Source organism: Molossus molossus, unplaced genomic scaffold (genome assembly GCF_014108415.1).
Source record: "Molossus molossus isolate mMolMol1 unplaced genomic scaffold, mMolMol1.p scaffold_m16_p_2, whole genome shotgun sequence".
Lineage (NCBI taxonomy): Eukaryota > Metazoa > Chordata > Mammalia > Chiroptera > Molossidae > Molossus > Molossus molossus.
The window spans coordinates 122,176,529-122,195,102 of record NW_023425355.1 but is presented as its reverse complement, the minus strand read 5'-3'; the positions used below and the strand labels follow the sequence as shown (position 1 = coordinate 122,195,102).

Here is an 18,574-nt window from a genome sequence, read left to right as displayed (position 1 = left end):
TAGCAGGGCTATCTTTACAACATGGCAATACATATACCTCTATAGCATGAATTTTAAATGTTTCATGATACTGCACTATGTATATCTACCATAAGGTTTACCTATCCCACAGTGATGGATATTCAGGTTTTATCTATAATAAAGGCCCTATATGATAAGCCCATAGCTAACATCATACTCAACTCTAAGATCAGGAACAACAGAAGAATGCCCACTCTCACCGCTTTTATACAACACAGAATTAGAATTTCTAGCTAGAACAATTAGGCAAGAAAAAAAATAAAAGTCATCAAGATTGAAAAGGAAGAAGTAAAATTGTAATAATTTACAGATGGTATGCTATTATGTATATAAAATTCTAAAGACTCCACTAGTAATTCAGTCAAGTTACAGGATGCAAAATCAATGCACAAAAATCTATTGCATTTCTATATACCAATAACGAACAAGCAGAAACAGAAATTAAGAAAACAATTTCCTTCACAACTACATCAAAAAGAACAGAATATCTAGGAATACATTTAAACAAGGAAGGGAAAGACCTATACACTGAAAACAATAAGAAATTTATGAAACAAATTTTAAAAGACACACAAATAAATTGGAAAAATATTCCATGGTCATGGATTGGAAGAATTAATATTGTTAAAATGTTCACACTACCCAAAGCAATCAACAGATTCAATGCAATCTCTATCAAAATTCCAATGGCGTTTTTCACAGAAATAGAACAAATAATTGTGAAATTTGTATAGAATCATAAACTTTCCCTCTTAAAAAAAATGTTTTAACTATTTCTTACTTACATCATTGTACTCATCAGTTTATTGCCCTTAGATATATTTCTAGAAGTATGAATGCAAGTTCAGATTTTACGTATTTAAAATTTTGTGATTTATTTAAAAATTATGCTCTCAAAAGATAACATCAATGTACTCTATCATAAGCCTTTTCATAATTCATGAGATTTTCTCTTTCCTTATATTCTAGAAAACTCTGGATATTATCACCCTTCCAATCTGCCTATCTGGTAGATAAAAATTATTTCATTGCTTTAAATTGTATATCATTCACTGCTAGTGGTATACATTAGGTGGAATGTCTTTTTATATACTTACTGATATACTGATTTTTTTTCTTTTGTCATTTTCTATCTCATGTTCTTAATTGTTTTTTTAAATCCTCACCTGAGGATATTTTTCCATTTATTTTCAGATAGACTGGGAGGGATAGAAAGAAACATCGACGTGTGAGGGACACATCAAGTAGCTGCCTCCTGCATGACCCCAACCAGGGCCAGGAACAAACAGCAACAGAGGTACATGCCCTTGACCGGAATCGAACCTGTGACTCATTGGTCCCTAGGCTGATGCTCTACTGCTGAGCCAAACTGGCCAGGGCTCATGTTCTTAATTTCCCTATCAGGGTGTTTTGCTTTTTCTTTTTTTTTTTTTTATCCTCACCTGAGGATATTTTTCCATTTTTTGTACAGATCGAATGGGAGGGAGAGAGAGGAAGGGAGAGAGAGTGAGAAACATCGACGTTAAGGGACACATCGAGTGGCTGCCACCCGCACGACCAACCAGGGCCAGGGACAAACTGCAACTGAAGTACGTGCCCTTAGCGGGAACCGAACCCGGGTCTCTCCAGACCGCAGGCCGACGCTCTAACCGCTGAGCCAAACTGGCCAGGGCTGCTTTTTCTTATTAATTTATTGAGTTATTTATGAATGAGGGCTACTAAAATTTTGTATGTTATAAATGCTACAATTAAGTTCCTAGTTCATGATTTGACTTTTAACTTTATTTAAGATGTTTCCTATAAATTCTAACCAATATGAAACAACTAGAATTGCCTTACTCAATACCTTCACCCACTCAAGAAATAGTTACTATAATCATAGAATATGAAGCAATAAAAATAGTAAGATTTTTAATAGCTTAACAAATACTTTCTTTCACATTCATTCCTGGTTTCTAGGATCAAGTAGGCAACAAGCAATTAGTAAATGAATGGAAATACTGCAGTGCTTCTGGCATACTTGCTCCTGAACTGTGTGAGGTACCAAATAGGTAAAAAGCCTTTAATTGCCTGGCTCACATGAAATTTAAATAATGGAATAGAAGGAGACTAATCCATGGGCACATCTTATTTCTAATTCCATTAATGACACAAAATTCTGCTTGAAATGACTTTTTGAGGTATTATAAAGTAAATTTTAATGTTTCAGAAAGAGAACTACAGATCTCAGGAAGCAGCTAATTGCCACTGGATTTAGCAAGCTGGCCCACAATATAGAAATTTCTAATTAAAGTCCTCTTTTTATAATGCTAATCTTTCAGCCAAAAATTTCCTTGGGACATGTTATAATGAAGATAAAATGTACTAAGATTTTAAATTAACCAGAAATCCCAGAGAAACCTAATAAACATTTCATAAATGTTCACTGTAAGTAAATTTTATTGTGAAATAATCCTGTTGTTATATATAGCTCTCATCATAGGCATCATTACACCAAGAATAACTGAACTAATAGAAATAATTATTTAAAATGCTAATGTTCCAAATCAGGATTTGATATAGGTAAAAGAGGAACATAACTTTCTGTTAACTGAATCAGCAGGCAGATGATCTGGAAATAAGAAGTCACATAATAATACTGTCAACTATCATTGATTCTTTCAAAGATAGTTTTTCCCCTAGGGTTCAATCTATAACATTTTCCTGGTTAAAAAATAATTGATGTCTGCCTTCTTATCGTAAGTTCAGCATCACCCAAAATACTTCATATCAGCATTAATGGCATGTTGGTTTCACAATAACTCTAAATTAGTTACTACTAAATATGATATCCCTTCAAAAGAACTGTATCTTTTTCTTTATATGCTCAAGGGAGTCAAGTTTTAGTCACAATAAAACATCTTCCAATAGTTTTGAGACCTGATTATATAGGATTTACCATATATATATATATGCCACACATTTACCTATATTGCTCTGTAAGTTTAGTAAAATGTTTTCATTTAATAACTTAGCATTATTCCATTTCTGAACTAACACTGTTCCTTGGCAAAGACCATAAACTAATATGTAAGGATATATTCTGATGGAATTCTGTAGCAGGGATAATTATATGTTGGTATCTGCTAATTATGCATTTTAAGAAATATATCCATATAAAATAAGTTACCAATCAAGGTTATTATCCATCCTAATTTTGATGCTACCACACTTTGAGTATGGTTTCATTAAAAAGGCATTAATAATGAAGGAATAATTATTTAAATACTTTCTGAAAACAAACATATTGTAATAAACAAACTCGAAGAAAAACAGGAAAGCAAATTACTTAATGAATGTAGAAACTAGAGATTGTTCTTCAGAAAATATGGTGAATTTGCTTGAAATAGTTACAACCCTAGGATAGAAACTGTATTTATCAAACTTTAGGATATCAGATCCTAGATCCAGTATTTCTACTCTGTGACATTAGATAAATGATGTAATATCTCTGGACTTCATTTCTTCACCAATAAAATGAAGAGGATGGAGGGTGCTCCATCTACTTAATACTGTTCATATTAAATAACACACATAAATTCTTCCCAAGTGAATTTGAAATTTCATGTAGGTTGTAAAGCAATTGATCACCACTGCAAAATTTATTCTATGATACTCAAGGGCAAAGACACTGTCAAACTTCTTCGTTCATCAGGAGCCTGGGTATTTGAAGATGTGTCAAGGCTTACTTAAAACAAGTATAGTCACCAAGAAGTACAGTACTCATTACTGAATGCCTGCTTGGCACCATGCTACCTACTTTTCTCAATTGATCACTATCCCTCATAAGAATCTTGTAAATTGAGGCTGATTGTATTTTTCAAGATGGATACAACAAGATCTCTCATTGTAGGTACTCTTATTACAGTGTAACAATGACACTTCTCCATCAAGAGTTGGGCTGATGCTCCCTCCCATAGAATATGAATGGAACTGTGACCAGAGAGCAAATTACAGTATGTTACTTCCAGGACTAAGCCACAAAAGGCAATACAGCTTCTGCTTGGTGCTCTTTGGATCACTTGCTCTTGGAACCCAAGCACCATTTGACCACAAATTACATAGAGAGGCCACAACTGCCCCGGCTGAGGTTCCAACATTAGCTACCAGATATGTGAGTGAAGAAGCCCTTGGGATGACTCCAGCTTCTGCTATAGTCTTATTGCAACTGCATGAGAAGTCCTGTCCCAGTTAGCCCCCAGAATCATGACAGATAATAAGAACAATGACTATTGCTTGTGTAACCTCCTAAATTTTGAGGTGATTGAGACATGGCGACAATAACAGGAGAACAAGATAAACATGACTTGACCACACCTTTGTATCACACAGCAAGTGAGAAGATGAAGCATAATTGTAACTCATATCATTATGACATCATGCTTCCTCAGAGATTTGTTTTATTTGGAAAAGGGGTATTTAAATAAATGTTTGGCATTAAGACTCTTCAAGAGGCCAAAAATAAAGCTAAACAAGATATACTACCACCAGTCTGCATAAGACAATCCAAGCACTATATTAATGATTACAAATAAGCCATCTGACCTTTTTTGAGATTGTTATACAAATAGATTAGCTCAGTTCCATCCAATAAATCTTTCCACCTTTATAAACCCACCATGCCCCATAAAATGTAATGAACATGAAGTAAATAAGAACTTTTCAGACATTATTGTTTTGTAGAAATTGACTCCATTTTTGTATCTCCCACAGCTGCTATCTGTGGTATCGAGATACAGATGGGAAAAGTCAGTTTCTAGCATGGTTGTTTAAACTTTAACCTTTCCAAGAAATTCCAAGTATCTTTGCCAAGACTAGAATGGAATTTTATTCTACATTTTTGGATTTAGGTTATTTTAAATTTATATCATAATTTATAAACATCATTAAAATGCAGGAAAGCTGTCCTGCATTATTATAAACATTTCTTCACCCTTAAACACTTAGTTCATGCCTGTTGTACAGTGATACCTCGGTTCTCGAACGCCTTGGTTTTCGACCAAATCAGGATTCGAGAAACTTTTGTCTCGGAATCCGAACAAATATTTGGAACTCGAACTTCCGAGTTGAGCCGAATGGCGTTCATTCAGCCCAGCGTGCCTTGCTTGCGTCATCAGTGTGAGTGCAGAGAGAGAGTCACGCTTTGTGGAGTCCGCTTTCCTATTGGGTTTCATTGCTTCGGTTCTCGAACAATTCGGTTCTCGACCGTCCTCCTGGAACGAATTATGTTCGAGAACCGAGGTATCACTGTATAAGAAGGTGAGTGAAAGCTTTTTACACATACACTGTGTTATTTTAGCCACATGTAAAGTAGAAATGATCTCATTTTATTATTTTTCCTTTATTGATTTTTTTTTAAGAAAGAGAGGAAGGGAGACGGAGAGAGAGATAGAAACATCGATGAGAGAGAATATCAATCAGCCGCCTCCTGCATGCCCCCAATTGGGGATTTGGCCCACAACCTGGGCATGTGCCCTGACTAGAAATCAAACCGGCGAGCTCTTGGTGCATGGATGGATACTCAACCACTGAGCCTCAACAGCCAGGCGAAATGATCTCCATTTTCAGGATGAAGAAACCAAGTCATCGAGAGAAAATGGGATATCTAGGTCCCTTAGAGAGTTACTAAAACAATACAGCTGGAGTTTGAACTAGATTAGCTTCCCCTCACCCACCAGTTTTCAGTTCAAGAGAAGACTCAACTGATATTTTTAGCCCTAGAATGCTCCTTTAACTTAACATTTCCATTGTTTTTTAAAATGTCAGCCCTTGCGTGTTTACTTCACAGTGTTTAAAACAATGTATAGTTATTTCAAATTTAATTTTTAAAACATTGAGGTCTCTTTTCCTATCTATAAATTAAACTTCATGAAAGTAGACAGCATTTCCATCTTGTACACTGAAGGACCTTCAGGAACTAGAAGAATTCTAGTTTACAGTCTGTGCTCAATAAATACTGATTGGGTAAATGAGTGTAACAGACACCTCTGATTTTAGGATGTCTGACTCAAAAATCTGACTCTCAATATAAGAATATAATGTACCTGGCATTCTAAAATCCTCCAATGTTTCAGATGATGTTACTTACCCAGAGCTTCTTTTCCCCTTTTTGCATTTTATTTATACAATACTGAAGGGTAAGAGTGTATCTGTTCAAAGTAATACTATTGCCTATATTTTTCCTAACAGTCCTTCAACTTTCAAAATTATTCTCAGAAGCCTTCAGTGCACCAATCTTTAGAGCTAAGCGCCAACCTGACAATTCTGTTCCTGGGTCACTTGTTCAATCAGATATCATATTATAAAGATGTATGCCTGAAACTTATCTAATAACATGCCAATATATTTAACTAAATAAATAAATTTAAAGTATATGGCAAGATTCATGGTGAAACAGATGTGAAGGTAACACAATTAAGATAAAGTCAAACATTTACAAGAATCATGCTATTTGTATCTTGGATTGTACAATATTCATATGCTCTGCTGTACCAGCCTTCCCTGCTGATGATGTGGACAGAAACAGAGGTGATATTTGAGCAAGGGGTCCAATAGGCAGAAGGTGCCCAAGGCTACCATGTACACTTGCTCTACTGGAGAGATGCAGGGATGAGCATGCCTGACCTATAGTTGTAGCTCATCAGTTGAGTCTACTAAACAGCTATGAGATTTATTTGCATTTTTTTATCCTCACCCGAGGACATTTTTCCATTTTTTGTTCAGATAGAGTGGGAGGGAGAGAGAGAGAGAGAAAAACATCGATGTGAAAGATACACATTGAGTGGCTGCCACCTGCACGACCCAACCAGGGCCGGGGACAAACTGCAACCGAGATACATGCCCTTAGCGGGAACGGAATCTGGGCCTTTTTGGACCCCAGGCTGACGCTCTAACCACTGAGCCAAACCGGCCAGGGCTATTTGCATTTTTTATGTAGAACTCTTAGGAGACCATAATGAAACCACAGTATCATTACTGGGTGGCCAATTCAAGAATGATGTAGCTGTCAGCCCAGAGGTGATATGATCATATCTTCTGATTTGGTCTTTTCATCTCTTTCTATTTATAAGTAACACTCATGTGTATTTCATTATTTAGTCCATCTATTTTTAACATGTCTAATAGGTTAAGTTGCTGTCTATAGTTAACATACATTTTGACCTCTGCCTATGCTCCACAGACAATTTGCTTTCTCAACAGCTAAATTTACCTCATAAATTTCACACATATTTCACAGGCTACTACTTTACTTATGATTTATGCTTAATGCCTCCTAGAACTTTTATCTATCTTCTTTGGCTTTTTAAAATACAATTAAATATTTTCAAATAACACAGTAAACACACATTCCACGTTGCATTAGGAAATCCTGTAGGTTGTACAAAGCATATCCAGAATTGAACCACTATGCATCATGCTCACTGAAATAACCATTATGGAAGCCGGTATGAAGGTTCCTCAAAAATTAAAAAGTAGAACTACTGCCCTGGCCAGTTTGGCTCAGTTGTTAGAGCGTTGGCCCGCAGACCAAAGAGTCGTGGGTTAGATTCTGATCAGGGGCATGTATCTCGATTGCAGTTCGGTTCCTGGCCCTGGTCAGGGTCATGCAGGAGGCAGCCAGTTGATGTGTCTCTCTCGCATCAATGTTTCTCTCTTTCTCTCTCATTCTTCCCCTCCCCCCAACTCTCTCTGAAGAGAAATGGAAAAATATCCTCGGGTGAGGATTTAAAAAAATATATAGAACTACCATAGGATCTAGCAATCCTACTTCTAAGTAGATATCCAAATAAAATAAAAATAGCATCTCAAAAAGCTACCTGCATCCCCATGTTCATTGCAGCATTATTCACAACAGCCACAATATGGAAACACTCTAAATGTCCATCAGTGGATGAATGGATAAAGGAAATGTACAAACATGCAACAGAATATTATTGAGTCTTAATAAATGGAATTTTCGCCATTTGTGACAACTTGGATAAATCTGGAGGATGACATTATGCTAGGTGAAATAAGCCAGATATAGGTTCGTTATAGGTAGAATCTTAAAAAAAAAAAAGCTGAACTCACAAACAGAGAGTAAAATGGTGGTCTTACCAGAGGCTGCAGGAAGTGAGTCACAGGGAGGTACTGTATAATGAACACAGAGTTTCCATTTTGCAACATGAAAGAATTCTGGAGATGGATGGTGACTATTGTGCAAGTTTATGAATGCACTTAATACCACTGAACTGTACACTTAAAATGGTTATGATAGTAAATTTTGTTATGTGTAATTTATCACAATTAAAAAATTGGGGGAAAAAAAGAGAAACAATCTACATTCAAGTGCTTGTTACATTTTGCCTGGATGATTGCAATAGCATTTTAACTAGTCTCTTTGCGCCCATCCTTATTCCGTTTAGTGTATTTGCCACACAGCAGTCATGTTGAAAAACCATGAGTTCATGTCATTCCTCCAATTGCTTTCCATCTCACTGGTAATAAAAACCTAAGTCATTACCACTCTTTCCAAGACCCTGCGTCATCTGGTCCACTACTATAGCTGAGACAAACACGTCCAAGCACTGTGTTACTCATCTACAACTTTCCTTGAATTGTCTAAGTATCCCCACAACTCAGGGCTTCTTTACTGTCTGTTTTCTTCCTCATGGGTTTGTCTTCCCTTACATATCCACACCTCTTTCCAGTCTTTACTCAGAATTTACCTTCTTCGTGAGTCCTCCTCTGACAACCAAAATTCACATTTTAACTTTTCTCTGCCGTGTATTGCGTATTCCATTTTAAATTTTAATTTTTCTTTTTTAGTACTTACTACTAAATTTTACCTAATGCATATTACTTACATGTTCATTGAAATGTTATTTTACTTATTTACACTGTTTATCTTATTCATCTTATGACTCTCCCATGAGCATACACCCTCCATTAGGGCAGGAATTATTTTGTATATTTGTTTATTAATGTATCACTTGGTCTTATAATCATACCTGGCACATAGTAGGTAATTAAAAAATAAGTGTTAAGTGATTACAAAAATGAATAATATTCTATGTGTGAGTAATACCATATATAAGAATCACAGTAGAGAAAAGTCAGTGTTAATATAAGGAACATGAGCTTGGAGTTCGGTAAATGTGAACTTGAGTCTAGGCTCTGCCAATTTACTGGTTAGGCCTTGAAATTTGCATTAAATTGGCCAATTTGAAAAGGAGACAAAAGTCACTCCAGGCGGAGAGAACCATAGAAGCTAAGACAAGAACTGCTTGGCCCTTGTGGAGAAGAGCAAGTGATTTAACTTGGGTGGAGCAAAGAAAATATGAGATAGACTAGTTTGAAATAATTGAGAAAGTATAAATTGTTAATAGATTGCGGAGCTTCCTAATGAAATTTAGGAAACTTGTTATAAAGGCAAGAGGAAGTGAAGAAAGTTTTGTGAATGATATTATTAAAGCTGTTAACAAAATTTAGCCCTGGCCGGTTTGGCTCAGCGGTTAGAGCGTTGGCCTGCGGTCCTGACAAAATTTAGCCCTGGCCGGTTTGGCTCAGCGGTTAGAGCGTTGGCCTGCGGTCCTGAGAGACCCGGGTTCGGTTCCCGCTAGGGGCGCATACCTCGGTTGCAGTTTGTCCCCGGCCCTGGTCGGTTGTGCGGGTGGCAGCCACTCGATGTGTCCCTTTCACATCGATGTTTCTCTCTCTCTCTCTGTTACTCTCTCTCCCTCCCACTCTACCTGAACAAAAAATGGAAAAATGTCCTCCGGTGAGGATAAAAAAAAAAAAAAATTAATCCAATTCACAGGAGGCTAAACTAAAGACAGTGATATCGATTGCAAAGCTATTTCTGTAATCTAGAAGACATGTATTGAGGGCCTGAATCGGAGGCCATGTATAAATACTGAGGGGATATAACTTAATGGAGAAATGTTGTGAAGAAAGAATTGACTTTACATGTCCCGTTATTGAATAGCAGATCAATATAGACACAAAAGAGCAAGTCACATATTTAAGTCTCAATGACTGCTGAGTAATATTCTCATTTACATAACAAAAAGGACAAGAAAAGGTTTGTGAGCAATGGAACAAAGCTCACTTTGGGGCATCCTAGAGTTGAGAAATCAGTGCACATCAAGGTTTAGATACATATCAAAGAGTTGAAAATGCGGCTGTAACTCAAGAGATATTAGAAGTGGTAAAAATGTAAACATATAATCATCTACATATAGTTTGAAGGCAGGAGATTAAATTATATTGATAAGAGAGAGTGAGTATAAATAAGAGAGTCAAGGGTTCTTCTATGAGACTCCAGTGTTAAGCGAGTCGGAAGAGGAAAAAGGAGTAGATAATGAAAGAGATACAGGACAGTAAGGGATGAAGAAGAACCTGATGAGTCTAGAGGCCATGAGAACAGTTCCAATCATGGTAGAAAGCCTGAGAGCTGAAAAGAAGACATTTGATTTAGTGACTAAGTATAATAATTTTTGGAATAAATGAATGAATGAATCAAGCATGGACTACAGAAGGTGGTAAGTGAAAGAGTCACATAATAGCACATTGACAAGATCAGGTGGAGTGGTGTGTTTGGAGAGAGGCAGCATGCTCGTGGATGGGGGTGTCTACAGAAGCTTTGGACAGAGTGAGGATTCAGGAGAGACAGAAATTGAAGGTGAAAAACAGATTGGGGATTTTTGATGTAAGTTTAGGAGTAGAATGAGATGCATGATCAAAGTCATAAAACTACAAAGTACGTATAACTATAAAAAAAGGATATCCTCCAACCAAGAAGAGATGGCAGTTAAGTGATACAGTGAGGGAAAATTAGGGGTTCACACCAGATGGTATCTCTTCTTGATAAATTATGAGAAAGAGTCATTTATGGGGAGGGATCCCAAGGTAGGTCAGATTGTTTCACCTCAACAGGTTCACACAAACTTCAATGAATATAAATCAAATTTCCCAAGTTTGGGTCAAGTGAGAATAATTGATGTTTCTAAGATATTGGAAACTGTCGAGATAATTAATGAATTTTATGTTTTCCATAGGAGACAGTCACCTGCTGTCTTTCCTATTATGAAAATGTCACCCCTCCTTGTAAGCCACCAAGTAAACACTTGAATAAAACCAAGGAATCAAATTCAACCTGCCTTAAGTTCTTTTGAAGTGGATCAGATACAACCGGTAGGGGGCAGTATAGCCTCAGCCCCCCTCTGAGAAATTCTTCAAAATATTTTTTTCTTAGAAAATAATTAAGACACAACCTTATCAAACCTAACTATGTGTGACATTATTTTCTGAGGTGCTACCTTTAGAAACAGATAGAATATATCATTCCTCAGTAATTGTAATCATGCTTTTCCTTTTCTAAAAGATAATATTAGGTTCATTTCAATAGCTTACATTAAATGAAACAGATAAGTGACTTTCTTGAATATTTTATGATATAGTATATATTTTGTAATATTTAGACAAAAGTAAAGTGAAAAAAATTGAATCTAGCAAAATGAAGTTCATTTATAATTAGTTTATTAAGGAGTCATACCTGAGCAATGCCTTAATGAGGTGGTAATGAGGTAAAAATGTACTGCCAGAATAGGCATTGGAGAAAACCTTCTGGAAAAAGCAGCTCAATAAAGTGATAATTAGGGTCAAAAATGTATTTCTTTGTTTTGGTTTATGCTCCTTTATTTTAGGATATACACAATTATTCTTTAAGTTTTGGAGGTTTCAATAGGAGGATGGTGATAAAAAAGAGCCTAGAGAGTCAGGGAGAGTAAGGAGGGTAGGAGGAAAGGGAAGGAAACCAAAGGAAAGGAAGGATGTACATAAAATAAAAATAGGTATAAAATAGCACTTCCCACCTCTGTAAACAGTAAACAGTAATGTGTGGCAGAATTATTTTTATTTACTGATAGTGAGAAAGCAGATGAAGTTTCTTGTTCAATTGTATGCAATTAGCTTTGTGAAAACGTGGATGGAAATTTAATCGAAGATAAGGCTGAGTCACACAAATTTTCTCACCCAGACTCCTTTGTTTAGCTTTGCAAGGAAAGTAGCCAATGATAGAGGGCATAAATAAGCTCTGAAATGTGTTTCCCTGGGGGAATCTTTCAGTGCTAAGAATTTTCAGCTTCATGTATCAATTAACTACGCCAAATCACTGATTTATTCAAAACTATCTTTAAAAAAATCAATGAGTCTCTAAAAATGTATAATGCATACTTTTTGCCAAAAGGAGCAGGTTTATAATTTCTAAATTCCCATTCATAGTATAGTTTTGATAAAAGTCACTTCCTCAACAACTTTTCAAATTGTTCTACTCAGCAAAATAAAGTTTTCTTTAAAAAAGAAACTCTAGCAAATCTAGCAATTCCAACACATTTCATTTCCACACTCTAACATATACAAGGCTATAATTTCTTGTATTTTTAGGTTTCCTACAATATTGCAATGGTGGAAAACTCCACTGAGAAAATTCCTTGTATGGAAAATATTAAATAGTACATAAACTCTGACCCGGTTGCAGTGTGACTTTTTGTATAAATACAAAAGAGCCTATTATATACAAGTTTAAATCAGTCAGCTTAAAAGAGATCATATGGCCCTGGCCGGTTTGGCTCACCAATGAGAGCACTGGCCCTTGGACCAAAGGTCAAAGGTTTGATTCTCGGGTTTGATTCCCAGTAAAGGTTGCAGGTCTGGGTTGCAGGTTCAATCACAGGTTCAATCCCTGGCCCTGGTTGGGGTCATGTGAGAGGCAACCAATCGATGTGCCTCTTTCACATCAATGTTTTTCTCTCTCTCTCTTCCCCTCTCTCCCTTCCACTCTATCTAAAAACAATGGAAAAATATCATTGGGTGAGGATTAACAACAACAGAAAAAGAGATCATAATATTACTGGCACAATAACCTGGTTATTATTTAACAGGAAAGGAGTAAAGAGAAGATTAACTAATTTAATACTCCAGGTCTATTCCCCACATGGGGAAGAACAGTTTAGAAGCATGCCCAGTGAGGTCTGAATGACATGGGAGGTGCCTACCTGTCCTGGGAAACACCTACCTGTCCATCACACTTGGGAGCAAGTCAGGGGCCAGAAACCTGAATGTTTAATCTCCTAGACAAAGGAAAACTGCCCTTCTGCTCTCTCTTGCCACTTGAGCTAGTGGCTCCCATGCCCTGCACCTTCCATGTGGACTGCAGCCATATGGGACCCATGCAATAGATTAATGGGCTAAATCTGGACTAATCGTAATCTGGACACAGCTGCATCATGGAATGGAAACTCTGGACTTGGCCTTATTTCTGGCCTTGCTAAACCCATAACTGCCCCTCTTCCAGGACTGGACTGAAATGGCTTTACAACCCCAGAAGTATAATTCCACGCCAATAAAATCCATCCATTCTCTAAGTGCAAGCCTTAGGAAATTCATTTTCTAAAGACGTCATAAGAACCTCCTGCCCACAAGTGTCAGAAGCATGTGGCCCTTCTTCCCCCCTGCCTTAACAATATGAAGAAGGTTGCAGCTATGCATTTTTAAATAGAACATGAGTGTATTTTTATAAAAGGAAAATATAATAAAGTCATCTATAGAGTATATATTTCCTTAACATATATCTAGAAAATCTCCCCAAATAGTGTAACTAGTAAATTTCATCCATTTTCCCAATTCTTTTCAAAGTTACACGAATAAACCTTTAATGAGTTTAATCATTGTTTACAACCATTGGTAGCCTTTGTAAAAGAGAACTTTTTGGGTAATTACATAATGAAAGTACAAATCACTACTATAAGAATCCCCATTCATGCCTAGCCAATGTGGCTCAGTGGTTCAGTGTCAACCCATGCACCAAGAGGTCGCCAGTTCGATTCCCAGTCAGGGCACATGCCCAGGTTGTGGGCCAAATCCCCAGTGGGGGGCATGCAGGAGGTGGCCAACCGATGTTCTTGCTCATACATGTTTCTATCTCTCTCTCCCTCTCTGTTCCTCTCTCTCTCTCAAAAGAAAAATAAAACAATAAAGAAAAAAATTTAAAAATCCCCATTCATGAAGAATCAACATATGTTAAACCTACAGTACTTCCAAAGGTGTATGTCTAATCATTATGTTGCACACCTGATATTGTAGGTCCACTGTAATTGAAAATTTTTAAAAATAATAAACTAAAACATAAAGTGAAAAAGTAAGCACTAGAGAAGTTGCGATAACAAAACAGCATGGTGTGAGAGTAACGAATACAACTGGGGACAATGAAGCAGCTCTTGATGGAGGAGGACAAAGGCACTGCTAAACTCAAACAAACACAAGCCATGTTAAATTTTCTTGGATGAAAAAAATTCTTTGCTTTGTAGAACAGAGAATAAATGTTGACATACCTGTGAAGGAAATGAGCTCCGTGTGGGGTCAGAGGTGCTGACATAAGCAGCCTGTGTGTAGGCATAGCTCTTGAACCGAGGCTTAGGAGAGGAGGGAGTTCGTTCATAGCCCTGTGCTAGACTGACTGTGATCTGCAGAAAGGGGTTAGGGGGGAGGAGGACAGACAGGAGAAGGAGACATCATGAGTAACCCTGGGAGGACTGCTTTCCAAGACACTAGAAAAATCAATATTAAATGGAAACAGTGGAATTAAAAGTTTAACTGTAAACACACACACAGTGCTATTAGAAACGGGTACACTCTAAGAATTGTGGTGCTCAATGTCATGTGGGAAGGCGGGTAATCAGGGACGATATGAGAGTGGGATTTAACCATAAGGATTCCATACTGATACAACTCCAGCACTAACATGGGATGGTGCCCTTCAATCTGGCGAAAACAGGCATGCAAAAGCAATTTTCTCTGAACACAAAGTAAGCGAAACCAGAACTCATCAGGTCAGTACCCTGGAAAGGACTGAAGCTTTCATAAGCTAAATATAGAACTAGCTCAGTAGAGTGAGAAAATTAGGCCTAAGAGCTTTCCACGCCTTCAGCAGAACTTTAGCTAACAGCTTTTTCATCATTGTTTATGTAAAAAAAAAAAAAAGTACAAGAAAACACCCCAAATATCCACAGCTGGGAGGCAGAACAAGCCAAGTAATGGAAGAATCCCACAGGATTCTGTACAATGATACCATAACAATCTTTCTCATATGTGGTCTCCATTTAATTTTTATTTAAAATATTTAAACTAATTTATTTTAGCAAACATTTACTTTGAAAATCAAAACTTTGTTACTACATCAGCAGGCTGTCACTAAAAATAAGAAAATATTATTCAGTGGAGTACCTGCCTTCATTCTTGCTCTAATTCACTGCTCTTTGATCTAGTTGAGAGAATTTAAAGTGTATATTAGCTTATCTTTTATTTCATTTTACACAATGAAAATAAAATATATTCCTATAGTATGGTGCCTATCAATAGCAGAGTATTTGAGCAATGTTCTCTGAAAACAATATTACAGTCCATGAAATTTTAAAGGTTTACAGTGAGTCTCTTCCTCCCTCCTTCCCTCCCCCTCCCTATATATGTATATGTATATATACATATTATATATGCACACATATTATGCTATGTATGCAGATAATAGCATACACACTATGCTGTGTATACATATATGTGTACATATCCGTAGATTTATATGCGCATATGGGTATGATACCTAAAAATGCATATAAAATAGAAAACATCTTTGATATTAGTTGTCCTTTCAACACTTTACCTGTTGAGAATAGTGCATTTGATGATGTAATTGAAAATGTTCTTCTCTAGTAACTTTGGATGGCCTTGGCAACATTTCCACTTCCTGGATGGCTTCAATGCTCACTTGTTGAGGCAAAACTTGAAAGAGCGATGTGATGTACATTAAGATGGACTTTTTATCTGGATAAGTGGTGGCAACATCTGTAAGCACATTAACAACACATATCAATTTTTGGTTTCTATATTTGAGTCTCTAAAAGGGGAATGAACAAATCAATGTTACAGGAAGAAGACATTAATGAGCACTCGACTGTCCATGAATATCCTCCAGAGACTAATTAGAACATGATAATCAGGCCTAAAATGCCCTTCCAATTTGGCAGACCAAAGAGATGAGCACTAAAGTTCATTTATTTTTCTTGTTCACATAAAAACTTCATTCTGTAATACTTTTTCCTAAGTCTCTTAGCCCATTTAAGAGAGTGGGTTCTCATTATATAAGAAACAAAAATAAAAGATTGCATCTTCCTTTCCATGGAAAGTTATATTAGCATGTCAGTTCAAATGATGCGCTGGTAATTAAACAACTACACAAAAGAGCTTAATGTTTTGGCTTCCAGTAAAGAAATCTTACATCTCCTAATCAAATTTTTGCTGGTTAAGCATGTAAAGGGAAAAATATGTCTCTGCTTTGAAATGAACCATGTATTTTCACAATAAAAATAAAATAAAATAACTATATACCATATGTATAATGATTTTTAATATTCCTTAAGTATATTAAAAACATTTGTTTACATTATGGTGCATCTGTTAAGGTCAGATGTTGCTTTCTTTCTCAGACTTTAGAGATAAATTTAAAAGCCCTTCACATTAAGTTGATCTGACATTATGTCCTTTGCCACATCCAGGGATTGAAAGAAACCCAGCATTTAAAGTCAATAATAATTAGTAATAACACACACAATAAGTGGCAGCTCCTTCAAAAGGTTCCTTTGCTACTTGGCATTACAATTTACCCGCTGAGCTCATTCCAGGGAACCAAGATGTAAAAATAATCCTTTATGTGAAGTGTGTCATTAATGCCAGAAGTGTTAAAACATAAGTCCTGGTAGGAGGCCAGGGTAATTTTGCAGCAGTGTGCCAGGATTTTTTCTTGCCATAAATTTATCTTAGCTTAGTTAGCACAAAATGATCTGTTTTAAATTAAATATGTATATTCTGGACAGGTGTTCTGCTTATGAGTAAGAAAATCTCAAGTCTCCTAACATAAAAGGAGGTTAAACAGGTCACTTGGTCCATCCCCTCACAAGGAGCAGGAAAATGATTAATCAGAACAACTATTTTTAAAGTATTTTTTTAAAGAGTTACCTAGAAGGGAAAAGTGAACCAATGTTCCTAGGTCTGCTTCTATCCATAGTATAATACAGTACTTCTCCATTTTTAATGTGCACATGAATCACCTGGGGACTTTTTAAAAAATCAGAATCTGATCCAGTAGGTCAGGGGTGGAGCCTGAGGCTCTGCATTTCCAACAAGCCCCTAGGTGATGCTGAAGCTGCTGGCTTGACAACCACACTTTGAGTAACAGGGTCAAAAAAATGACAGGGAAGCAGAGTGTAATACCATCTACCATTTCACTGTTTCACTCATTTTTTTCAAAAGACACTCACTGGGCATTTAAATGCACAAGGCTGAGAGGTACACAATTATACAATACATATCCTCTGCTCCTTACTATAATTTAATTATTAACCAACAGATGGTGAAGGTTATTTTCTGCACGTATTTTTTAAGGAAGAGCTAAAAACTACTTTGTATATGAGAGTTGCCTTTCTAAAAAAATCTTAGCTTTTGCCTGTCTAAATGGTAGAGCATTGACCCATGTACCAAGAGGTTGCCCGTTCAATTCCCGGTTGGGGCACATGCCCAGGTTGTGGGTCTGATCCCCAGTAGGGGGCATGCAGGAGGCAGCCAATAGATGTGCTCTCTCATCAATTCATCAATGTTTCTTCTTCTTCTTCTTCTTCTTCTTCTTCTTCTTCTTCTTCTTCTTCTTCTCTCTCTCTCTCTCTCTCTCTCTCGCTCTTCTCCCTTCCTCTCTCTCTCAAATCAGTAAAGAAAAAAAATATATAAAAATTCTTAGCTTTGAAATTCGTAAGCCTAAAATATCCCCTTCATTTGATAATTGTTTTTCAAGTGTTCATTGTTTTCACCATAATTCGAAACTCTGGAATGTGTTCTTCCTTGTCACTAGTAACTAGTCAATTTTATCAGTGATGAGCATAATTTAGAATTCTGCTTTTCCATGTATTAAATAAAACCATGCTGGGAGAAAGGCACTGAATTAAAGAAGGTTGACCAAAGACTAGATACTGCTACAATATACATAAGCATATGTTCGGCTTCAAATTGATGTCATGATTAAAAAAATAAAAGTTAAATAGGTCAAGTATTATTTCTATTGCCCCAAGCAAATATCTCAAATTATAATACATTTAAAAAATTGATTTTTAGAGAGAGAGTGGAAGGGAGAGGGAGAGAGGAGAGAAACATCAATGTGAGAGCAAAACATCAATCAGCTGCCTCCTACATACCTCCTACTGGGGATTGAGCCCACAAGCCAGCATGTGCCCTGACTGGGAATTGAACCAGCAACCTTTCAATGTACAGGACAACACCCAACCAACTGAGCCACACTGGCCAGGGCTATAACACATTTTAACTACATAAAATATCATGTGCATGGGAGAAAATAGTCATAAATATCAATCATTATAATAAATATGCACTATTTGACCAAACTACTGACATTTTTACCCCAATGTATTATCAT

At 36.6% G+C, this 18,574-nt stretch overlaps 1 protein-coding gene across 1 annotated transcript in view; it reads right to left on the bottom strand.

The window, feature by feature from the left end:
- Positions 1-18,574, bottom strand: part of DMD (dystrophin) — a 2,326,146-nt gene that overhangs the window by 1,647,786 nt on the left and 659,786 nt on the right. Inside the window, exons 8-9 of the mRNA XM_036270045.1 lie at positions 15,758-15,939; positions 14,433-14,564 (exon numbers count right to left, since the gene is read on the bottom strand). Of these exons, the coding sequence (XP_036125938.1) occupies positions 14,433-14,564; positions 15,758-15,939 (314 nt within the window). The remainder of the gene's footprint in view (positions 1-14,432; positions 14,565-15,757; positions 15,940-18,574) is intronic.